Source organism: Chiloscyllium plagiosum, unplaced genomic scaffold (genome assembly GCF_037043375.1).
Source record: "Chiloscyllium plagiosum isolate Xiang-an unplaced genomic scaffold, Cpla_swu_hap1 HiC_scaffold_31, whole genome shotgun sequence".
In the NCBI taxonomy this organism is placed as follows: Eukaryota; Metazoa; Chordata; class Chondrichthyes; order Orectolobiformes; family Hemiscylliidae; genus Chiloscyllium; species Chiloscyllium plagiosum.
This window is the reverse complement of record NW_028270169.1, coordinates 29,375,663-29,401,828: the sequence shown is the minus strand read 5'-3', so window position 1 is coordinate 29,401,828 and position 26,166 is coordinate 29,375,663. Positions and strand designations below refer to the sequence as shown.

Genomic DNA, 26,166 nt, shown 5'->3' with positions numbered 1-26,166 from the left:
AGTCTACTGCTCAAAACATTGGATGTTTCTTCAACACTACAAGAGCCATTTTCCTTCCTGCGTAGCAGCATTGCATGTTTCTAGTGTTAGCTTTGCCAGATGTTATAGTCATGAGGTTATTAGCATCCACAAAGGGCACCTTCACTAGATGTCAAGGTTGAATAAATTCACTAGGTCACTGTGAGAATTTGGAATTTGCCAATCCAGAAAGGGAGCATTTTCTTCTTCTAAATGCAAATGGGAAGCATGGTGGCTCAGTGGTTAGCACTATTGCCTCACAGCACCCGGGTCCCAGGTTCAATTCCAGCCTCGGGTGATTGTCTGTATGGAGTTTGCACATTCTTCCTGTGTCTGTGTGGGTTTGCTCCGGTTTCCTCCCACAGTCCAAAGATGTGCAGGTCAGGTGAATTGGCTATTCTAAATTGCCCATAGTGTTAGGTGCATTAGTCAGAGGGAAACGGGTCTGGGTGGGTTACTCTTTGGAGGGTCGGTGTGGAATAGTTAGGCCGAAGGGCCTGTTTCCACACTGTAGGGAATCTAATCTAATCAAATATTAGCTTTGTGCACTCCCAGATATGGTACTGACCAAATGAAAAACCAGTTGTTCTCTACCCAGCCTGTAATATGCCTTGGCCCTGAGCCTGAGAAAAATATTTTGTGTTATAGATCCACAGCTTGCATGATTACAATCTTATCAGTGGTCTCTAACAACCACCAGAATTGTGATGCATTAGGGTCATGCATTAACATAACCAGCTGCAGATTGAGCCAAAACAATGGAACCAATGTTAAATTATACAACAAACATTACAGAATGTGCAGGGATCACATTCATTAAATTGTAAAGGAGTAAGGATGAATGTTGGCATCAATTCTCCCATTTGGCCAACACATAACAGCAGAAAAGCAGTTGAAATACTGTGGAAAAAAAATGGCATCAATGGTCTTTATTTTTAGAATGTCCACAGCTCATCTGGAACAAGCAAATTAAAACTTTTTACATATAAGCAAATAGTACATACAGAATATGTATGTATTTATGTCATATTGTGTTTGTGATTTATAAAATTAAATCATTTGTGATATGGTTGAGTACAATATTTATAAATGTTATGGTGCTGGCATCACACGGTTATTTCCATAAAACAGCTCATGACATGTCTCGCGAACATAAGTCAGATTATGTACTGTTAACATTTAAAACTTATATGTCCAAGTTGAGTCTGAAATGGTTGTGGATATAAATTAAGTGGCTATTTGTAGACAGAGGGAGACCCATAGAGTGGCACACCTACAAGTGCAAGGAAACTTCAAAAAACAGCCCTTCAAAAGGGGGAAAGGACAAATCAAAACAAATTGGATTTTAATCACTTGTGATTATGAAAATAATGAGAGGCTGACAACCCACTGCTTAATAGCAAGGCGCCCTCTGTGCATTATGTTCCAAACTGAAGAAACATTTTGTGTCACCCTTTTTAAGAATACATATGATTAAAAGCCAGTTTAAACTCTACTGGAGTGTCCTAGTGGGACTAAACATTCTCATGTGTGCCAGCTTGAGTTCAAGTGTTGGATGGTTGAAATATTCTCTCTTAGTCACCGCTGTGTTGCAAGTAAAGAAAATGTCTCTCACTCTGAGTGAGGCAAACCAGACAAAAGGAAACAAGGTCAAAAAGTCTGCAAAGAGACCCTTTCCCACCCTGAAGACTGGAATTCAATTACATTCAAAAAGAATCAGGACTATAGCATTTTAACCAATCATCAAAACTAAAGATGGTGAAACCATGTGTTCAGTAACCCATGGCAAAATTGCCAATAATTTCCAGTTTAACAGCCATAACTTTCAACTCCAATTTTAATGAACAGTTCAGAGGCTGATCCAAATATCTGGGTTCAAAACCTCTTACTTCTTATTTTTAATATATATGTTATGTTACTAATTCTTCTCATGTTTGCTAATTAATAAATTCACACTGTGTTAACTCAAGGAAGCCTGGCTAAATTGATTCCATTTAAAACATGTCGATTTAGGTCTGGAAACAGGGTATTCACAATGGACCAGTTTTTATAATAACTTTGTTATGACTAATGACCCTAATGGTTTGTTAAAGCATGATTCCAGAATTAATAACATTGTTATTTTTCTATTCTGGATTTAAACATGGTACCTAGGCAAATCTGATTTTACTTCATATCCTCAGCTCCTTGAGAGAATATTAAACATTACATTGTTGGCTGGGGTGGGGGGGGTTGGGTGAGAGGGAAATGAAAGGATGTGATATATCGTCATTCTCAAAACATATTATTTTGCCGAGTTCTGAAAGATTGGATAGCTCTGAAATTGTGTAGAGACTGTCATGCGATTAACCTATTCCCATTGATTGCAATGCAGGTGACATGCTAACTCTATGATGCCTGCTCACTTCTATCACCTCTGTATTGAACCAGTTCAAATTGTGATGTTCATTCTTTGCACACATCAACAAGAAGCTAATGATGAAAGGCTAGTGTGATAAATTATGTTTAATATATTATTATTTGGGAATGTGTGTGTTTTCAGTTCTGTGAGGGTAACAATTTTTCAAAGAGGTCAGAAATCATTTGTTAGTTAACTAAAAACATGGGGCAAAATCTGAAAGAGGCCTGAAGGACATGGGCTATTGCAAAAACATGGCAGAAGTGTAAGGAATTTAAGCAAGACCACTCAAAATTAGGAACAATCTATTGCCTCTTTTAACTAAGAGTTGAGATTCATACTAGTCAGCAGCAAGTTGCTCATTATAGCTTGTAAATGACCTTATTAGCTGTACATCTTATCTCATTAATATACAGCTTCCTATCCTAATACTCTCCACAAGCAAACTAGGTGCTGAGATAGCTTGATATGGAAATCAGATTGGGTACCTGGCAACTTCAGCTCACTGCTGAAGAACTTCCAAATGAAGTACCAGGCACCATCATCTCACAGAATGCTCCATGGGCACTGGCCACATATACTCCAAGACACTGGCATTCTTGATAATTGTCAGTGTCTAAAAACCAACATGGCACATCTCTGATAGCAAACGTCTGCACTTAGTGCGCAATGGCATCTATCACTGTCATATTGCAGGAAAGATACTGTACCCTGAGGGACATCCTGCTCAACTCATGGACTGGACCAGGTTGTTCACTTGCTCTTATAAATGCACATTTGCTCTGAGCCTAACTGAATGCTTCCAGCACCTTGTTTTTCCTTGCCTTTATTACACCTTGCCTTTCAGTCAGAGATACCAGGCTTACAGTACTATTTATTATCTTGCTGTTTAGTATGGACACAAGGCCAGGAAGCTCACAGTGGTGTGAGAAGTTCAAACCAAGAGTGGTTAATTTGTCTGTGATAGGCAGACCCTTGGCATACCTGACCCTTCTACACACAAAGGCACATGGGGTTACCCCACCAAACCTTGAGAGGCCAAAGGGGTCAACAGCCCAGCAAGGCTCCCTTCAGCCCAGCTGTGGAACCAGGAAGCGCACTCACATGTAGTAGGATGGAGAAAAAGAAGAAAAACGATTGAGGGCACTTCTGTGGAATGGGTTAAAGTAGCTTGTACATCACTTTCAGTTTATTAATATACATTCCTGTATTTAACTTGCGCGTGGTTGCGAGTTTCTCTGTGTAGGCACTGAATGCATTTTCAGCTGATCCCATAGCATTTCATGGCCACAGACAAGTCTCAATGGATGGAGGTCTGTGTCAGGAAGCAGAAGGAACAATGACCTTTGCAAGGTCACCAGAGACGCCAAGAGGCGACACCAAAATAAGCATTGAGACCCAGACTAACCACATGGACCGCAGTCATTTGTAGAAAGGTTTACACTACATAATGGGCTACAAAGCACAAAATCACAGGCACCAATACATCCATATCAAACAAGCTTAATGCATTCTGTGGTCACTTTGAACAAAAGGTAAGTGAAACAATGTCACCTGTCCCAACTGCTCAGATGCACCTGTGCTCACGGTCACCGCCACAGACATTAGAATGGCCTCCTTGAGAGCAAATTCACAGAGAGCGACTGGCCTGGATGCAGTCCCCGGCCATGCACTCAGATCCTGTCTGAACCATCTGGCAGGAGTACAGTTGGTCTGCTGTAGCACGTGTTTCTTGAACACGAAGTGGCTTTAATGCGATTGAAGAATTTAGACCATTATTTGTAGAACGTGAACTTTCCTTAGCTATATTGGTTATAATATGATTCTGGCCCCATTAGTTTAAATGGCGTGGCTATTGCATGATTTTCTTATAACACGAGATTGCACGAAAACAGAACTAATCAAGTTATATCAGAACCGACTGTATTTGCTATCTTTATAAAATATCTCTAACCTTTCCTTACTACAGTCTGCAGTCCCCACCTGCTTCAAGAAGACCACCATCATCCCAATACCAAAGAAAAACCATGCAGCATGCCTCAGTGATTACTGCCAGGTAGCTTTGACCTCCATAATTATGAAGTACTTTGAGAGATTAGTCATGGCTCACTTTAACTCCAAGCCTACCAATTTGCCTTGATCTATTGCAATTCACCTACTGACAACAGGTCCCACAGCAGGCGCCATCTCCCTGACCCTACACTCATTCCTGAAACATCCAGATAACAAGGATACCTATATCAAACTCCTGTTTATCGACTATAGCTCTGCCTTCATAAATTCCAAACTAACTCATTTCTAAACTCCGAGACTTAGGTCTCAGCTCCCCCCCTCTGTAACTGGATCCTTGACTTCCTGACCTATAGACTGCAAACGCAAGAATAGGTGACAACACTCTTCTACCATAATCATCAACACCAGTGCCCCGCAAGGCTGTGTACTCAGCCCCCTACTATACTCCTTACACACTCGTGACTGTGGTCAAATTCCACCCCAACTCCATTTCCCAGTTTGTGATGACACCAACTTTGTATTTGGACATCAAACAATGAGGCAGAATACAGGAAAGAGATTGAATGCTTATGGCATGGTGTATCTCTCCATCACTGTCAGCAATACAAAAGGAGCTGGTCATTGACTTCAGGAAATGTAATGGAGGACACGCCCCTGTCTGCATCAATAGTGCTGAGGTGGAGATGGTTGAGAGGGTCAAGTTCCTGAGAGTGATGATCACCACAATCTGTCCAGGCCACCCATGTCAACGTGATGGTCAATAAAGCACAACAATGTCTCTGTTTCCAGAGAAGGCTAAGGAAGTTCAGCATGGCCACAAGGACCTTATCAATTTCTATAGATGCACCATAGAAAGCACCCTAGCTGGATGCATCGCAAAGTGGGTTGGCAACTGTTTTTCCCAAGACCACAAGAAACTACAGAGAGTTGTGAACACAACCCAGTACATCACACAAACCAGCCTTCCATCCACTGACTCCATCTATACTTCTTGCTGTCTTGGGAAAGTAACCAACATAACCGAAGACCCCTCCCATCTCAGTTATACTCTCTTGCACTCTTTGCCTTCGGACAGAAGATATCAAAGCTTGAATACATGCACAAATAGGTTCAAGAACAGGTTCTTCCCCACTGCTAGGAATGGACCTCTCAAACGTTAATGGTGATCTCTCTCTCTCTGCACCTTCTCTGTGGCTGTAACACTGTATTCTGCACACTCTATGATGCAATCTGAATAACACACAAAACAATGCTTTTCACTGTATCTCGGTGCATGTGACAACAATAAATCAATAGGTCAGTATAATACAAATGGCATTGGGTCATGCTGGCACCTTTGTCCTACTTCATTCATCCTTCCAAATATTTCGCTCCCTCTGTGCACAATATTGTAGCTATCAATGAATTCACCCATCAGTGGCTGTGCCAGGGAGGGACAACATACAGAGAGGGTCAGTGCTGTAGGATGCTCAGAGAGTAGCGTGGACGTGTGTGCTGAACAGTGCATGAGTTTGTGACCAATGTCTTTCCCTGTAAAAGCACACACTGAGTCAATTACTCTGCCCACTCTAAGTGTGGTCAAAAACAATGTTTCACCCTTGTGCACTTTTGATCTCCAGCATGATGGAGGGGAGAGTGAGCACTCCTCTTCCAATGACTACTATCCTCAGACTGAATGTACTGGAGAGCCCCCAAATATCCACATACCCTTCTTCACAACCCACCCTAAAGCTTCATGCTTCTCACTTCCCCAAGACTCCATTCAGTCCATTTATATCCGGCTCAACTTGCCTACCATTTCCACCCAGCCCCTGGCATAGAAGGTGACCATGCCAGGTGTGATCATACACTGCTGCACCCTTGAAGCCAGGGTACTCCTGACACGGACAACTCTGCCTCATGTTACACCCTGCCTCGTCCTTCTCTTTGCAAATCCTGCTGCTTCCTTTCACAATTTTAGTGGGCTTTCCCCCAGAACCTGAAAGCTCCAGTGACAAACAGGAACCTGCTAAGCAATGTATTCACCTGCTTATACAGTAACCTCCCACAGCAATGGCCAAACCCACGTGCTCCCCGATCTCTTTCCATTCCCCCTTATTTTCTGTAGATGGACCCAGTGGACTGATCAGGCCCATCTCAATGACTGACATGACAGGACAGTCCCAGGCATGATGCCTCTGAGTGGTGCTGCTAACATGTCCCTGACTGAATTAGCCTGAACCCTGGAATGGCTGCTACAAAGACAATAGACTAATGGTGGCCCACTCTCTAGATAGGCTATGCCTGTGCTATCTAGCCAATAAAAGATGCCCTTGACTGGTTTGGGAGGTTGCCCTTAATCGACTGTGCTTGAACCCCCTGACTCCAAGAGTTGGATATATAGCTGTCTACTTGTGGGTTTGCCTCACCAGCTGCTGGCATACACAGTAGATCAACATAGCACATTGCCATTCTACATAGACTGAGGACTGCTTAGTATCAAGGTAGGATGCCCATTTTTGTGCCTGTCATGCACAAACAGACATAACAAGGCAAGACAGGAATGCTGTGATTATGCATGTAGGCACAAAGTCAGTTGGCACCAGGAGAAGCAAGCAAGTAGCTCGGAGACGTGGCCTAGTCCAGTTTGAGTTTGGTTCTATGCACAAACTGTTCCCGCTGTAGCCTTTCAATGTTTGTTGCTGGTATGCTCTATGTTTTGAGAGAGTATTACTAGTGCAGGGGACAAAAGCTCAGATGGGCACGAGGGGTTGTCAGTTGTCAGATGTCAATGTCAGTGGGTGCATGGGGCTGGTGCCCATGGATCAAGCTCTGGGCTGCAGTTTGGTCACAGGCAGCAGGGATCACTCAGCCAGCTGAATTTGCTGAATATCCATGCTGGTTTCCTTGTCAGGTTTTCCCTACATCGAGCTTATTTGGTAAAATGGAAGGTTGAATATTACAAGGCAAGTTGTGCACTTACATTTAACAAGCTTAATCCCTGTCAATCTTGTCACTACCTATTGAGAAATTGCACCAAAAATATAAAAGTTAACCGTCAGTGGATCAGTGGATTGCACTGCTGCCTCACAGTCTTCAGGACCCTGGTTCGATTCTACCCTCGGGCAATTGTCTGTATGGAGTTTCCACATTCTCCTGGTGTGTTTTTCCTCCGGGTGCTATAGTTTCCTTCCACAATCCAAAGATATGCAGGTTAGGTGGATTAGCCATGGGAAATACACGGTTACAGGGACAGGGTGGAATACTCTTCAGAAGGTCAGCGTAAACTCTATGGGCTGAATGGCCTGCTTCCACACTGTAGGGATAACACGAGTTGCTCCTGACATCAAGGTGAGCCTCACTGCAATTATCACCATGCTCTGCCAAACAATCTGCCGTTGCCCATGTCGCCGAAACACCCATCGGATTCCACCCAGTTTTTTGAGTTTCGTGGAGTCCTCCTGTATTTTCTGATTACTTATTAGAGTAAATGCATAATCAGTAATTTTGCCTGTTTATATACTTCTACTCTGTACTTGTGGAGATCTCTCTCTCACACACACACTTTCTCTCTGTTTACACGTTTTGTTGTACCTTTGCATCAATCTAACGAACAGTACGTTTTATGTTTTGTCTGATCTTTGCATTAACCTCACAAACCATATGCTTTGCAATTGAAGTAATAGTAGGAAAAAGTGGGTACATTGGGGGAAGCTAGACAACTGATAGGGAAGGAAAAAGTAATGTGGCTAAGTAAATTGAAACAGCAACAGAAATAAGAACATAATAGCAAACAAAGCTAGTTATGTTCCCATAGGAACTAAGATAGCACCTTCAATGGAATCTGATAAGGAGAAAAAGGAAGTCTGCACCTTTGTTCAGGATTGGGTGGGGTGGAGATAGGGTGACTCCAACCAGAATCAATAAACTGTAAGGTTGCCAAATGTCTTCAGTATTAAAGCTGTCCATTTGTGTTGCCACAGCCACACCGATAACAGCTTCAACAGAAGAGAAACAACTGATACTCGGAGTCACAAGACCTAACCTTGCACCAAACCTTGTATACGTGTCATTTCAAACTCTTAACCATACCTTCAAAACCACTGCTCAAGTGCTGTATTATAAGCAAACTTCCCTTGTAATGAATATAATCTAAACATTGCCACCTATATGGGTCAACAGCAAATCATAGACTTTGTTGTCTCAGTCAAATCCCTCGAACTCAGCACCGCCTTCCTAACCTGCAATCTTCTTCCTGACCTCTCCGCCCCCACCCCACTCCGGCCTATCACCCTCACTTTGACCTCCCTCCACCTGTCGCAATTCCAACGCCCCTCCCCCAAGTCCCTCCTCCCTACCTTTTATCTTAGCTTGCTGGACACACTTTCCTCATTCCTGAAGAAGGGCTTATGCCCGAAACGGCGATTCTCCTGCTCCTTGGATGCTGCCTGACCTGCTGCGCTTTTCCAGCAAAACATTTTCAGCTTTGTTTACTAAAACCTTGAATAGCCAAACAAGTGGGAGCACATAGTCATGGACGTCAGGCATCAACCCTCAATGGCCTTATTGTATTGGTGTAAGAAATTCAATAGCCTCTCACAGGTTATTAACACCAATGAATGAATCTTCAAATGCAACATACCATCAACAACAAATACAGCCTTAGCACAACCTGCTACAAACAGCTGAAGAGGGGTCACAGCTCTCCCTTTATATTAAATTTCTCTCAGGCAGTTGTAATAACTGTTTTACTTCTTTAAACTAATTTTAGAACTTAGTTGTCACATTAATCTCAGTATAACTGGATCAAATATGAAGGATAGAGTCGAGAGTGTGGTGCTGGAAAAGCACAGCAGGTCAGACAGCATCCGAAGAACAGGAGAATCGACGTTTTGGGCATAAGTCCTTCATCAGGGCTTATGCCCAAAACATCGATTCTCCTGCTCCTCGGATGGTGCCTAGACAGCTGTGTTTTTCCAGCACCACACTCTCGACTCTGATCTCCAGTATCTGCAGTCCTCAGTTTCTCCAAAAATGAAGGACAGCCAATTCCAAGATTTTCTTTATTGAAAATGATTACCTACCACCCCAACCACTAGCCCCCCATAAAAAGACACCACACACACAAAAACACAGCCATTGCAGGTAATAAATATGCTTTTTCTTTGCTCAAGTGATGCCGTTAATATGTCATGTTTCATTTTAAGCAGAACACTTGTATGTTGCCTTTCATCTCTCAATATGTACAATTATCGTGCAATTCTTTGTTAAACAAGAGATACAAATTTATTGACTTCTCACTGAATTTCAGTGCCTGTGATTAAAATGGTAATTCCAAGGCAGCCAGCTTTTTTATATTCATTGGGTTACCTGAGCTTGTCAGGTGGTCAAAGAAGCCTACTACCTCAGAAGTGTCCTTTTTTAAAATCATTTTTAATTCATGAAAGTCTCAGTTAAAGTCAAAAGATGAAAACTGAATGTTTATGGTCAATTTTGGCTACAATTGTAACACACTGTTTAAATCATCACTGTATCTCAAAGGAGCAATATGCAGAGATGTACGTACAAATAAATGTCTGAAGCATTGCAAAGCTGGCCATCAATGTCTCAGATCAATGTTAAGAGGCACACAAGTTGTGACAAACTTAGAGTTTACCTTTTTGATCATGGAACTTTGTTTACCCACTTGTGAATCCAATCATGCTGAGTAGCTGTCAATTTTGCAACCTTCATTATAGCACTAGCGACAGCCACCCAACATGGACTTTCTGCAGTAGGCGCTTCCACGTGAGCTCAGCTTTGCTGGTGCAGCTCAGAATACCACCAACACAGTTGTAGATTACAGTGCACAAGTGGAGCTCATGGGATGCCTTAGCAATAAAGCAACATGGCCTCCAACACATTATTCAATTGTTGAGATATTCACAGTAGTGATTTAGGGAGATGGGGCTGGGATGAAAGGTGAGGCTGGGGGGAATGGATAGAATGGAGTTGGTAATGTCTCCACTGTGCAAAGACCTGTTCTCTCAAGAAGGCAGCATTCTTCCTTCACTTGGCCACTCTGCCCGTGTCCTTGCTATTAATTAGCAGCCGACAGTGCATATTACTTCTAAAGCCTGTTCTGGCAACGTAGAATGAAATGTAGTTAGCTCTCTTTGAATAGAGACTTCCATTACACAATAGTGGAAAGAAAACTGGAAGATGTCGCATAAATTGGCAGATTCAACCTGGAAGGTGCCAGATGCATAACCACAGTTATCTTCATAGTTACTAGATCAACAGTCCTTGCCTTGATGCGGTTTCATTGTGGCTATAGCAGGTAGGGAGGACAGTCTTACGGAAAGGGAAATATCTGGTATTATGTTTCTAATGGAGGTTCAGGCAAGAAAATCATTTCCTGAACACCCCGATGGCTATGGCCTCCTGCATCAGAAGACGACATTAAAACAGTAAAACCTAGAAATGATGCAAATTAGACCAACTCATCTGCTATACCTGAAAATGGAAGCCCAGTATGAGCAGGACATGCATTTCTTATTTTAGGAATTTTTGCATTTTTTTCCTCTCTAGGGGACAGCTTGCCTCTTCCCCATCCTCAGTCTCTTCCACTAACTTACCCAGTTTTGCATGGCATTTTGTGATTCTCGAAGTCACGCAATATTGGAAGGGGACTACTGCTAATACAGCCAAGTCTGGGGGTAAAAGGTCCTTCAGCAACTGCCCATTACTCCCTGTAGACTTTTGAAACAAATGAGAGCATTAAACACTTGTAGAATTGTGGCAACAGTGAGGAGAAAATCAATCTACAATTAATCTGGAATGATGACCCTTATACATAGTTCTTATAGGAGATTGGGTCACACTGGGAGGATTGCAGTGTTGGTGTTCAGTTGAGCATAGTTAAAGTTAAAATAGAACATTGCTCAGCATGAAGCTCCAAAATGATACTGCTGCTGTTGACAATCAGCATTGCACAGGGCAAAAGTGAGGACTGCAGATGCTGGAGATTAAAGTCGAGAGTGTGGTGCTGGAAAAGCACAGCAGGTCAGGCAGCATCTGAGGAGCAGGAGAATCGATGTTTCGGGCAAAAACCCTTCATCAGGAAGCCTTTTCACCATCCCTCCAGACCTCCCCCTCAGTGAGGACGACTGATCAGTCCTCAGCGAAGGCCTTATCTTCATCCCCCTCTGCTTCCGGAACAACAAGTTCAATATGCGTCGTGACGTCGAACACTTCTTTAGCCGCCGCTGCCTCCGAGCTTACTTTTTCCATCAAGACTCCCGCCAGCTTCTGAGGACCCCTTCGCCTGTCTCCAACACACCCCATCCATCTGGGCACCCCGTGCCAGTCTGTTACCCACCCTTGACCTCTTTAGTTCCAACTGCCACTGGGACATTGACCGCGTCAACCTGTCCATCCCCCCTCACCCATTCCAACCTCTCACCCTCACAACACGCAGCCCTCCACTCCCTCTGCTCCATCCCTAACCTCACCATCAAACCAGCGGATAAAGAAGGTGCACTGGTAGTTTGGCACACTGACCTCTACACCGCTGAAGTCAGGTGCCCCGTTGACCATGACCTCATACCCCATCACCAAACCATCATCTCCCAGACTGTACACAACCTCACCACCTCAGGGGATCTCCCAACCACAGCTTCCAACCTCATAGTTCAGGAACCCCGCACCGCCCAGTTCTATCTACCACACAAGATCCACAAGCCTGACTACATCAGCCGACCCATTGTCTCAGCCTGCTCCTGCCCACCAAATTCATCTCCACATACCTCGATACTGTCCTATTCCCCCAGTCCAGAAACTCCCCCCACACATTCCGGACACCACCCACGCCCTCCACCTCCTCCAAGACTTGTGTTTTCCTGGCCCCCAATACCTCATCTTCACCGTGGACATTCAGTCCCTATACACCTCCATCCACCAAGACCAGGGTCTCCTAGCCCTCCGTTTCTTCCTCTCCCAATGTTCCCACCAGTACCCTTCTACTGACACTCCAATTCATTTGGCTTAACTAGTCCTCATCCTCAATAATTTCTCCTTTGAATCCTTCTACTTCCTCTAGATGAAAGAGGTAGCCATGGGCACCCACATGGGCCCCAGCTATGCTGGTCTCTTTATTGGCTACATGGAACTATCTATCCTCCATAGTTACACTGGCACCATTCCCTACCTTTTCCTCTGCTACATTGATGACTGCATCGGTGCCACCTCGTGCTCCCATGGGGAGGTTGAACAGTTCATCAACTTCACCGATACATTTCACCCGACCTTAAATTCACCTGGACCATCTCAGACACCTCCCTCCCCTTCTGGGACATCTCCATCTCCATCTCCATCAACGATGACCAACTCAACACTGACATCTTCTACAAATCAGCACTGCACGGTGAGTGATGCCATACTCTGCTTTCTCTGCATACTTCCAACGGACTATCACTGTGTGTATGCTAGTATCAGTATCAAAATAGCATCTAGAAGACTACGTTATTAGATAGTCTATATAAATCCAATAGAGAATGTAGTGTCCTACAACCAGTGGGGGTATCTTCCGTCAGTAATATTTATCATTTGCTACATGATGAAGTATCGGGAGATATGGATAATCTGCTTAAAACATGGGATCAGGATCTGGGACTAGAAATCTCCACAGAAACGTGGAATGATATCTGGGAAAATGCTAGAAGAATTACTATTTGTAACAGAACCCAGGCTATCCAGCTGAAGATACTTCATAGGGCCCATATAGCACCGGTTCGATTGGCAAAATTTAAGGCAGGAGCATCTCCAATGTGTCCTAAATGCAAAATAGAGGTGGGCACTCTTGTACATTGCTTATGGACCTGTCATAAGATCCGTAGATATTGGACTAAAGTAGCAAGCACCCTGACAGAAATTTTAGGAACGGAAATAAAAGTGGACCCCGTATCTCTCCTCTTGGGCTTTTCGAACTTTCCCTCCCTGGACACGTACGGGAAGAGACTATTTTCTATTCTTTCTTTCTGTGCAAGGAAAAATATTTTGATGAACTGGGTGGCGGAGGGCCCCCCTGGACTTTCAAATTGGCACAGACTAATTATGGAATGTATTCCCCTTGACTTCCTTACAAATATGGTGCACCGAAAGACCGAATTATTTTATAAAATATGGCAGCCCTTTTTGAATTACATAAATACAGATATTTCGGCTATCCTAACAAGGGCTTTTATTTAATTGAGACTACAAACCTGACTGGTCCGTGGCCCCTCGGGGGAGGAATCCCGCACGAATACGGGTTTTATCATATCTGATGTTAACACATCCCGAGCATGTAAGAGACTTAAATATACACCCTGGTTAGTTGTAGGTTAGATTAGTAGATAGTTGAGTTTTGTTTGTTTGTTTTTTTTTTCTTTTCGGTTTTTTTTGTTGTTTTGTTTTTTTTGTCAAATTTTGGCTATTGTATATTTGAGCTAATTGTATATCAATGTTTATATCTGAGAGTTTTGTTTATTTTTGTAAACTTGTAAAAATGTTAAATTTCTAATAAAAATATCTATAAAAAAAAAATAGCATCTGGTGGGATTTAGCCCACAAGGGCATGTTTTCAAACATGCATTTCAAAACTCACAGGACAGTCATAGCACCCCAAAAGCACACAAGTTCTGTTTGTCCCCAATTTCATTAAGAAAAGTAAATATTTTGTTTCTAACCATCGTTCCACAACAAAATATTACCTCTTTCATTTTTCAAACACAATTCCAGTTGTATAGATTACTTACAGTGTGAAAACAGGCCCTTCGGCCCAACAAGTTCACAATGACCCGCCGAAGCGCAACCGACCCAGACCCATTCCCCCACATTGATCCCTGCCCCTAACACTACGGGCAATTTAGCATGGCCAATTCACCTAACCTGCACATTTTTGGACTGTGGGAGGAAACCGGAGTACCCGGTGGAAACCCACGCAGACATGGGGAGAATGTGTGTGGAGTTTGCACAGTCAGTCAGTCGCCTGAGGCGGGAATTGAACCCGGGTCTCTGGTGCTGTGATGCAGCAGTGCTAACCACTGTGCCACCTTGCCGCCCACTTTTAACCAGTGTTACAAATCTAAGTTTATTAAAAACACAAAGTCAGTAACAAAAACATGATGTTATTGTGCGTTCTGACTTATTGTTCATTGATGGTCCACAAACGAGTTATTATCTTACTAACCTTACTGAGTTTCGGACGATCATAAGGCAAGTGCATTTCTTTGGTTGCTATTATGATACGTCCTGTGTAACCTTCCTGGCGAAGAGTTTCTGCACAGATTAACGAAGCTGGACCTTACGGCAGAAACAAAAATACAACAATGTGGATTGAAATTTTTTCTATATCTCTAAAAGACAGCTATATTTTCAACTGCAATTATTACTGTAAAAAGTATAATAAAAATTACATCATTTTCTTTTAAAATCATCAGCCTCTTTTTACTTAGCGGTTTGATCCCACAGCAGAAAATGCTTTTAAGCCACAATTACTATTATTTTGAAACCAGCCACAATGAGATTCTTAAGCACAAGGTAGAGCTGCTCTCTCTCCTTATGCTTTTCTCTTTTGACATGAGTAGTCATTTGCAGAACTTCCCTTTGGACAACAAGGATCTGCAATTCACTATGGTGCAGAACATAAGAAATAAATTTTTAACATGCAAAACACACAGAGTAATTTAGTATGAGCAGTAATTGCATCTAGATGGGAAATAAAAAAAGAGCATGAGCAGCATTTAGCAACTTCTTACTGCCTCTTGACAATGTACATGAAAGTACAATAAACGATAGGATTTTTGTATGGTCAGGTCGACTCTGCCAACCTTCAAAAATGGCAGACAGGAACTGGATGTGGCGGGTTGCTCCCACTTCTATCAGATTCAATCTTTTTCTGGTATGGGGAAAGAGGTGGGATCCACACATGAGGGAAACCCAGTACAACCACTGACAATGCAGAGGGTCTGAACCTGTAATGTGGGAGTAAGGAATCTATGAAGTAAATGTAAATGCTATTGAAGGGTGGATAGTACAAAGTTTGGCCACATTTCTATGCCGTTCAGTACAACTTATATTACCTTTATTGAAAAACAATGCAAACATTTTTCTCCTCTGAATGCTCTTGGTACTGACATGTTAAAAACTCTTCTGATACTTTTGCTGTCTGTACAGGAAGCAATAACCTGCTCACCGATGCTCAGGTTGAGATCCACCAAGGCCACTCAGCTCCTGACCTAATTTCAGCTCAGTGTTATGATCTAGGCCTAACTAAGCTCAGCCAATCACTTGTGACCTTCATATATTATGATGATTTCATAATAATCAGCACAATTAGCGACTCCTCAAATACCAAATCAGTCCATGCCCAAATACTGCAAGACTTAAACAATATCCAGGCTTAGGCGGAGAAGGGGACAAATAACATTCACACCACACAAGTGCTAGACAATCACAATCTGAAAAAGAGAGATTTTAATCATTGTCCCTTGGCAGTCAATAGCATTATGATCACTGAATTCCCCCACTATCAACATCCCAACGGGTTACCATTGACCAGAGCTGAACTGGATTAGCCATGTAAGCAGGTCAGAGGCTATGAATCCTGAGTGAGTAACACACCTCCTGACTCCCTAGAGTCTGTCCACAATTCACAAGGCACAAGTCAGGAGTATGATGAAATACTATTTGTTTGATGGATGCAGCTTCAACAATATCAAAGAAGCATGACATCATCTGGAAAAAAAATAGTTCACCTGATTGGCACCATATCCACAAACAGGCCCTCCCTCCACTACTGATGGTCAGTAGCAGCAGTATATATCATCTACAAGATCAACTGCAGAAATTCACCAAAGCTCCTTGGACAGTACCTTCTAAACTTACTACTGTCGACAAGGACAAAGGCAAATAATAGACTGGAACATCACCACCTGTAGGTTCCCACTCCAAGTCACTCATCACCCTGACTTGGAAATATATCGTCATTCCTTCACCATCAGTGGGTCAAAATCCTGGAACATTCACCCTCATAGCGTTGCGGATCTACCTACACCAAATGGACTGCAGTGCTTCAAGAAGAAGTTTACCAAACCCTCTCAAGGACAGGTAAAGATGGGCAGAAATTGCTGGCCACATCCTACAGGTGAATGACAAAAAAGCTAATCCATGACTGGGGAGTTATACAAAGTCTTTCTCTCCCATAATCTTTCACTGAACAACTTGGATTACTTTGGGCATTTGATGTTTAGAGGCTTTTAGGCCTTGTCTGACTACTCACCTGCCACTCTTCAGCGCACGCAATTGACCTGCAGACATAGTTCCTCTGAACCCCTAATCCAGTCCTCCAATTACTGTTCACTTCTCTCTTATGCTTGCGACAACAATTACAGTTTCATCTTTTTTTATGCTCTCTCTCCAGCCACTCATGGTTTTGTGGTTGGGATTTGATGCATAACTCCAACCTCTGCTTGTGCTCCTTGTTCCAGGCAGCCTGTTCACCACATTGCTCAGAACATTTTTGGATCTGTGCAGCCACACACATGTACACACTCAAGGAACATTGTGAGGGAACAAAGTAATTTCAGGCAAACAGCAGCAGGATAAATAAACTGAGTTCACCAAGCCAAGAGGTGTGAGGCTTATCCTATCACATTTGATTGGGTTATTATGCTTGCATTTTAGAAATTTATTAAGTCCAACAGCACTTAAAATATTATCAACATTAAGTGAAAACACATTTTCTAGCATGTTATTTGCTGTATAACTTGGGTCTGCTGACTATGTATTGCAGTCCACAGTAAGTCAGGAGAAAGTGAGGACTGCAGATGCTGGAGATCAGAGTCAAAGTATGTGGTGCTGGAAAAACACAGCAGCATCGGAGCAGCAGGAGAATCGACATTTCGAGCATAAGCTCTTCATCAGAAATGAGGGGGTGGACCCAAGGGGGCTGAGAGATAAATGGAAGGGGGGGGGGGGAATGGGGGAAAGGTAGCTGGGAATGCGATAGGTAGATGAAGGTGGAAGTGAAGGTGATAGGTCAGAGAGGAGGATGGAGCAGATAGGTGGGAAGGAAGATGGACCGGTAGGACAGTTCAAGGGGGAGGTGCTAAGTTGGAAGGTTGGATCTGCGATAAGGTGAGGGGAGGGGAAATGAGAAAACAGGTGAAATTCACATTGATCCCATGTGGCTGGAGGGTCCCAAGGCGGAAGATGAGGTGTTCTTCCTCCAGGCGTGTGGTTAGGGTTTGGCGGTGGAGGACACCCAGGAATTGCATGTCCTTGGCAGAGTGGGAGGGGGCAGTTAAAGTGTTCAGCCACAGGGCGATGGGATTGTTTAGTATGGGTGTCCCAGAGATGTTCTCTGAAACATTCCACAAGTTGACGTCATGTCTCCCCAATGAGGGGAACATTTCCTCATTTCCCCTCCCCCCACCGTATCCCAGATCCGACTTTCCAACTCGGCACCGTCCTCTTGAACTGTCCTACTTGTCCATCTTCCTTCCCACCTATCCGCTCCACCCTCCTCTCCGACCTATCACCTTCACCTCCACCTTCATCTGCCTATCACATCCCCAGCTACCTTCCCCCCAGCCCCACCCCACCCCCTTCCATTTATCTTTCAGCCCCCTTGGGCTACCCCTCATTCCTGATGAAGAGCTTATGCTCGAAACATTGACTTTCCTGCTCCTCGGATGCTGCCTGACTGGTTTTCCACCACCTGTGGAGTCGCAAGTCAGTCAAGGCAGACAATTGCAGTCTTGGGGTCATGAACAATGGAAACTATTTCACTTCATAAGTAACAAAAAATACAACCTATAAATTGAGACACTAAACCTACCTCCACCTATAAGAAGAATGACATTTTTATTCACTAGTGACCGAGTGACCATGTTTTGGGTCCTTTTGTTTGTGTTCAAGGCCTATTTAAAACACATAGAAAATAATGAATCATGTTTACCAGCGGACATACAAATTGATAATAAAATCCAATCTTTTTTTTCCAAAGTGTGCAATGAGTCACGGAAACTTACTGAGGTAGTTGTGAATACAATAACCTTGCCATCCTGGACTTCAGTCTGTAGAAATCGAAAGACAAACAACATTAAGATTACTAGAAATGAATAGATTTATTTATTGCATACATAATACTAGCATTATATCAAAGTTTAAGAAAATGTATTCATCTATTTTATTTGTTAGCTGGACTTATTCAGGGGTGCTAGGATTTCATAGCCCAGATAACCAATAATGAAGGGCAATGAAAAGAAAGTCAATTTTTTTCAAGAAAAAAATGACTGATGAGTGTATAAACTACATTTTACATGAACAACACATTCCAGAAAACATGTGAAGGAAAATTTGAGCCTTATATCATTGATGCTGCTTGTGAATGCTCTTTCATTCCTGTAAAAGATAGTCTCAAATGGGGACCCAAGATTTATGGTCCTTCACATTCATCAAAAGACACTTGGTTCACAGTTACAGATTGGATTCAAGCTCAATTTACTTTCTGGCAAAGCTTGGTCTGATCTGAAAGCAATATGAGCGAGTAGTCTGAGAGACATATGTCATCAGATCTTGCAGCACAACCACACTTTATAACAGCCACAAACAGTAGCTCTCAAAATCATGGAAATGATGTCAATCCAATCTACTGTTAATTACTGACTACCATCTAGATTAGATCTAACATCTGTGCTGAAATAACTAATCAACTAGAATAGTAGTGGTACACGCCAATTGATCTGTACAGCCTAAATCATCAGGAGTGGGAAAATAATTTAATCATCTGAGGTTCGTGCCCCAGATTGCCTTGCAGTGATTCTGCTAAGCAGAGCTTGTGTGGATATTGCATGGGGATGGGATTAGTCCTATTGTAACACCTGACACATCTCCTCAATCTTATTGCACAGGTTTGTACATAAGAAATGGCCACTTGAGTGAAGCAGACATCACGCATGGACCTATGCCTCAGAAAAAGACTGTGGGTGGAATATTCCCAGCCCCTGAATAACATGAGAAAATTGGAAGAATCACATGTGAACTTCTCAGAATAAAAAAATCCCATTTCCACCCAAGTATTGCACAACGAGAAAAGACACTAATGAACAGTGAGGGGCCAATTTGCATGCAATAACATCTCAAGATTATTTAATCACACCTCATTAATATGCAGTTTTTCATTCTGCCACCCAAATAAAAGAAACTGAACAGTGATAGTTTCTGACATGAAACTCAGTGCGGTTAATTAATTGGTGGCTTTAGCTTGCCGCTTGCTCCTCTGGGCCTCCATCCGAGACACCAAACAGTAACATCTCAGGGTATGCTCCATGGGCAGTGATGACATGCAACCCCTGTCCATACAGTTTGACATGCAACATGTACTAACCTCACCACACCTGCATGGCACATCTCTGATTCACTTCCAAGACGTTCCTGCATTTCAATGCTGCACTTTGGAGTGCACTGCCACCTTTCATTGCAACACTGCAGGAAGAACATTTGCATGCAGGCACAGGCACCCAGCTCATGGATTCAGCCAGGGTGCATCTCAGGGATCCTCGTTTGCTCTCTTTAGCACTCACTAACTGCACCTAGCTGGATGCTCACAGCATCCTGCCATGCTATGTCAATTCATGCCAGTACCATGTGCCAGCCTCACATGCAGCAAACGGACTGCGTGCACATCAACAAAATGGCTGTGCCTCTAAATCTAAGGGCATTAGTTCTCAGTCAAGTCAAAGGAGATACCCTTCAGTCAGGAGGACCCAGCAAACTAAGTCAACATCAGCTTCAAATGTCAGTCCAGGAGTTTAGACACAGTGAGTCATCTGCTTAGGGTGTTCAGGATCAGGGTCTATACCCCCCACAGTCCAGAGGTGAGCCATGGTCAGGCCAGTGGGTTCAGTGCAATGAGCTGGAGAGTTGCAGTATGTCAGTAGGGAAGCTATACACAGACCAGACAGGGCTCTCTGTCCAAGTCAGGCAAGGGGGTGGGCAATAGCCAGTCCTGGAGCTCCATCCACTAAAAGTCATGGAGGAGTTGTCAGGGGCCAGTGCTACAGGAGGGAAGCTGAGGAATTCAGTTGTGGTGACTGACGACAACATACAGGGATGCAGATGAGCTAACTACTGTGAAGAGTGAAACTCAACATGTATGGGGGGGGGGGGGGGGGGAGAGAGGTGTGCAGGACAATGGAGCATGGAAGGGAAAGGGGCAATGCAGGAGGGGACATCAACAGTCAGCACAGCCTGATTTCAATGGGCGAAGGCAGGAAGGCAATGCATTTCTATGTCTGGGCATTTTGACTCGATATCCCCTGGACTCAGTGGGTAAAATGATGAAGTGTTACATAGTGAGGTTGGACTAGAAAGCTCAGACATGCTGAATCTGACCTGCCCAGCTTTAACCACTTTGGCTTGACTTTCCACAGGAAGGATGGTAGCAGGCAAGGAGTAGTAGTGGAGTATAGTGGAGTATCACCCCTGGTGTATCCTGACATGAAACTCCAAGGGAAACTATATGTTGCCTCTCCTCTGCACTGTCTCCTTACGACAAAGGGCACCTGGCTGAGATCAAGGTATCTCTGTCACCTGGCTGTTGGTTCTGAGCACTAACGGCTGGAATAAGGGTATGCAGTTCCATGTTTATATCCAGGAAACAGAGGGTCCAGTACTTAGTTTCTCAAGGCAGCTTGTCTATAATGGCAGCTGGACAGCCACATGTCAGAAGTAGTAGTATTGTGCCAACTGCATTGGTGCAGTCGTACAAACTTTATGTCAGCTTGCTTAGTGCTGTGATAAACCTGCCTATTGCTTCATGTCTCCTTGTCATTTTGATGAAGTTATTGATGGTCAACACATGGGGCCTTCTCCAGTCCTGTATTGAGCAGATGCCTGGCTCCAGCAGTGCCAGAAAGACTTTGTGTTTGGCTAGCTGCCAAGACATGGCAGTGAACTGCTCAGTAGTAGGTGTTCCTAACTCTAATCTGGGTAAAGTATCCACCAAGGTGTCAGTATCTGAGCAGGTGGAGGATAGAGGAGACAGTCTTGCTGATGCATCCTCCAAAGGATCTGATGCTTATTCCTCAGTGTGCTGATACCACGGGTACCAACAGGAGACAATAGAGAGAAAGCATTGTGAACAGACGGGAGAAGTTCTGGCATGTTAAGTATACATTCTCAGTGGCAAGAATGAGAGATAGCACACCAATACCTGAACAGTCTCAGCACCACAAGTGATGGGTAAGAAGCTGCATGTTAGATGTCCATCCCGGCTCTCTCTGCCCAATTGTGCAATGTTATCTCCTGGGATGGGACAAATTGCATGAAAGCAGTTGGAACATTGTCAATTCTGGTGCAAGTGGTGAGGTGTCTGAAGTGAAATGAGTAGGTAGTGCAGAATGTACACAGGGTTAGCTGTGATGGGCGTGTTTGGGTTGTGAGAGCAAGTGAGAGAAAATGCTGAATAAGTGAGAGTTTTAGACCATGAGTCTTGATGAGAGATGGGTGCAGCAGCAGAGATAGAGTGATTTGAGAGGTAACAGAGAAAAGGTGGTGGCACTTACCTTCACTGAGCAGAGAAGGTTATTGAGATTCTTCCGGTATTATTGGGCAGTCCTCCAGGTTGTACTGATAGCAGGCAACCTCTAACACGACAGCAGAATTTGATATTGTGGCCTCCTCTGCTGGTTCTGAGGGAAGGTAATGGCCTTCCCTCACACCAACTCGTCCATAGAACCTTTAAGGCCCTGTTCACAAAGCAGATTACCAATTTCCCCCTGTCTACCAACTCCATAAACTGGGCAGGGCACGTGAATGGGTGTACAACGTTCCAACTGCTTTTAAGTATGACAGTTGCACAAGTGATCCCAGGATTTATTTGATTTATTTATCGTCACACATATTTTGTTACAAAATACAGTGAAAAGTGTTGTTTCGTGTCACCCCACTCCGGTGCCATCTTAAAAAAAAGAGAAAAATAAACCAAAACATGGAATATAAAGGCAGAAGAACGAAGAAATAAAAAAGTGTTCAACATTACAGTTCTTCTTGTTAAGTGCTCTGCCAAGGGTCATGGGCCTAGTGGCCAGGCATGAGTTTCCCTTTGCCACTGCAACAAAAGTCGCCAGTCTTCAGCGCCACCTCACTTCCACCAATACCCTTGCCACTATGAGTCCTGATTAGATTAGATTAGATTCCCTGAAGTGTGGAAACAGGCCCTTCGGCCCAACAAGTCCACACTGACCCTCCGAAGAGTAACCCACCCCCTCTGACTAATGCACCTAACACTATGGACAATTTAGAATAGCCAATTCACCTGACCTGCACACCTTTGGATCGTGGGAGGAAACCGGAGCACCCGGAGGAAACCCACGCATACACGGGGAGAATGTGCAAACTGCACACAGACAGTTGCCAGAGGCTGGAATTGAACCTGGGATCCTGGTGTGTGAGGCAGCAGTGCTAACCACTGAGCCACCTTGCTGGATGTTGCCAATGCAGATGCCACCAATGCCACTGCCAGCAATATTTGACTGTGCTGCCACCATAAATCCGGTTCAGACCCACCTCACCAATGCAGTGCTGCAGATTCTGCTTCCATTAATCTGCACTGGACGCAGAACTTGCTGGAAACCCAAACTCACCTCTGCCGCAGCAACCATGAGTCAGCACTAGGACCACTTCATCAAAGCAGAAGCTGCTGGGAAACCAAATTTGCTTCTAAAGTCACTGTCACAAGTCTGTATTTCTGGGCCCCCTTGAGTCTGTGCTGGGCCCCTCAAGTCTGTGCTACAGTCACTTGCCATCGCCAGTGTCATCACCACACCTGAGCTCTTCAACAAAAAGGTAAGTAAAATAAGAGGAAAATAAGGAAAAAAGTGAAAAGCAAGAAATAAATCGAAACGAAATGAAAAGCAGACAAAGTGGACAAGCGCTGGGCTCAGAAGCACTACTCCACTGCCACCTTACTGGAAATACTTTTGTATGTCCTGGCAATGATTCATACTTCCTACTAAGACAAGTGCAAGAGTACAACAAGCACAGCACTATAGGGGCATGGTGCATAGACAATGAAGCACATTTGGGAAGATAGTGTGAAAAAACCTGTTAGACTTTGCCTCCAGGAAACTCGTCAAAAATGGGAGTTGATTTCGGTTAAGATTCAGCCATTGTCTTCATAAGAGAATGCAAAGATTGAAGTGTCTCTGTAAAAATAGCTGATTTAGGAATAAATGGTAGAACTTCACAGTGATCCTCTCAAGTACTTGTGAACGGCTGTACAAGACATTAGTTAGGCCACTTTTAGAATACTGCATTCAGTTCTGGTCTCCCTGCTGTAGAAAATATGTTGTTAAACTTGGAAGGATTCAGAAAAGATTTTCAAGGACGTTGCTGGGATTGGACGGTTTGAGTTACAGGGAGAGACTGAATAGGCTGTGGTTACTTTCCCTGGAGCATCGGAGGCTGAGGGGTGACTTTATCATGGTTTATAAAATTATGAGGGGCATGAATGGGGTGAATAGCCAAGGTCTTTTTCCCAAGGTAGGGGAGTCCAAAACTAGAGGGCATAGGTTTAAGGTGAGCAGGGAAAGATTTAAAAATGACCTAAAGAGAAACTTTTTCACACAAAGGGTGGTATATGTATGAAACAAGCTGCCAGAGGAAATGATGGAGGTGGGTACAATTACAACAAAAGGCATCTGGATTGGTACATGAATAGGATGGGTTTAGAGGGATATACGCCAAATGCTGGCAAATGGGACGAGATCAGTTTAGAATACCTGGTCAGTATGGGTGAGTTTGACCAAAGGGTCTGTTTCTGTGCTGTATTACTCAATGACTCTATGTAAAGCATTTGCCCTGGAATAATGTTAGATATACTTTTGACTTTTGTCTACCTCATGACAAAATTTATAATCAAATTTAACTTTTTACAGGTCATTGCTTTTGTGATTAGCCTGACAGAATCAAATATTTACCTGTTGTTAGGCTATTTGAAACAAAGTCAGATCTAGATTGGGTTATGATTGATATGTCATATGATTGAGCATAACTTATTTTGTAAACAAATCAATCTGTCATTATTTAGAACTCTCCAGCTAATTCCAAGTTTTCCATGATAGTAGATCTCTCTGTTCCACTAGAGATCCAAAGTTAGCTTGTTTCGTATATTAAAACCAGTGGAAGTTTTAGTGTGAATCTAAAGTTTTCCCTGAATGCATTCAATGATCCTGCTTTGCAAAGGTTTCCATTACTTATAGTTTGATTAATTTGTGCTATGGTAATGATTATCAAGAGAATCTCAACTATTTATTTGAGTGAGATAACAAGCAGGATAGATAAAGGAGTAAAGGCAGACATAATATATTTAGATTTTTGGAAGGCATTTGATGTAGCATCACATTTTTTACAATATATATTAATGTCTTGAATGAAGAAAGTGAATGTACTGTCACCAACTCTGTGGAGGACATAGAAATAGGTAGAAAGGCACGTGATGAAGATGACATAGTGTCTGCAGATAGATTATAATGTGGGGAAATGTGAAATTATGCACTTTGGCAGGAAGAATAGAGGAGTGCAGTATTATTTAACGGAGGAAGATTGCAGAAAGCTACAGAACAGAGAGATTTGGGAGTCTTTGTCCACATATCACAAGAAGTTAGCATCTAAGTTCAGCAGTTACCAGGAAAGTCAAATCAAATGTTGGCCTCTATTTCAAAGGGAATAAAGTATAAAAGTAGGAAGGTTTTGTTCAAAATATACAAGGTACTGGTCAGACCATAGCTGGAATGTAGTGGATAGATTTGGAACCCTTATCTAAGGAAAGAAATACTGGCATTGAATGCAGTCTAGAAAAGGCTCACTAGGTACTGGGGGTCTGTCTACTGAGGAGAGTTTATATCAATTGGGTCTGTACTCATTGGAAGGTAGAAGGATGAGCAGTCACTTTGCGAAAGCATATGAGATTCTTAGGGGACTTGACAGGGTAAATGAGGAAAGGTTGTTTCCCCATATGGAAATGTCTCAGGCAAGAGGGCATAATCTCGGAATAAGGGGTCACACATTTAAAGAGGAGAGATAAGAAGGAATTTCCTCTCAGAGGATTGTGAATTTGTGGAGTTATTTACCACAGAGGACCATTGAGGCTGGATCACAAAGTATATTCTGGGGAGTGTTGCTGAACAAAGAGTCCTTGGTGTGCAGGCTCATTGTTCCATGAAAGTGGAGTCGCAGGTAGATAGGATAGTGAAGGCGGCACTTGGTATGCTTTCCTTTATTGGTCAGAACATCAAGTATAGAAGTTGGGAGGTCATGTTGTGGCTGTACAGGACACTGGTTAGTCCACTTTTGGACTAGTGTGTGCAATTCTGGTCTCCCTTCTATAGGAAGCATGTTATGAAACTTGAAAGATTTACAGGATGTTCGCAGGGTTGGGAGTGGGGGTGGGGGGGGGGGATGGGGGTGGGAAAGGTGGTTGACCTTTAGGGAGAGGCTGAATAGGCTAGGGTTGTTTTCCCTGGAGTATCAGAGGCTGAGGGGTGACCTTATAGAGATTTATAAAATCATGAGGGGCATCGGTGAGGTAAATAGACAAGGCCTTTTCCCTGGAGTCAGTGCATCCTGAACTAGCGGGCATCAGTTTAGGGTGAGAGGGGGAAGATATAAAAGGGATCTAAGGGGCAAAACTTTCACTCAAAGAGTGGTGTTATATGAATAGGAAGGGTTTT

The 26,166-nt window shown here is 43.3% G+C and overlaps 1 protein-coding gene across 1 annotated transcript in view; it reads right to left on the bottom strand.

Annotated features, from left to right (window-relative positions):
• aifm4 (apoptosis inducing factor mitochondria associated 4) overlaps positions 1 to 26,166 on the bottom strand; it is an 84,884-nt gene that overhangs the window by 47,765 nt on the left and 10,953 nt on the right. The window contains exons 5-7 of the mRNA XM_087977383.1: positions 18,463 to 18,507; positions 18,270 to 18,351; positions 14,619 to 14,731 (exon numbers count right to left, since the gene is read on the bottom strand). Of these exons, the coding sequence (XP_087833509.1) occupies positions 14,619 to 14,731; positions 18,270 to 18,351; positions 18,463 to 18,507 (240 nt within the window). The remainder of the gene's footprint in view (positions 1 to 14,618; positions 14,732 to 18,269; positions 18,352 to 18,462; positions 18,508 to 26,166) is intronic.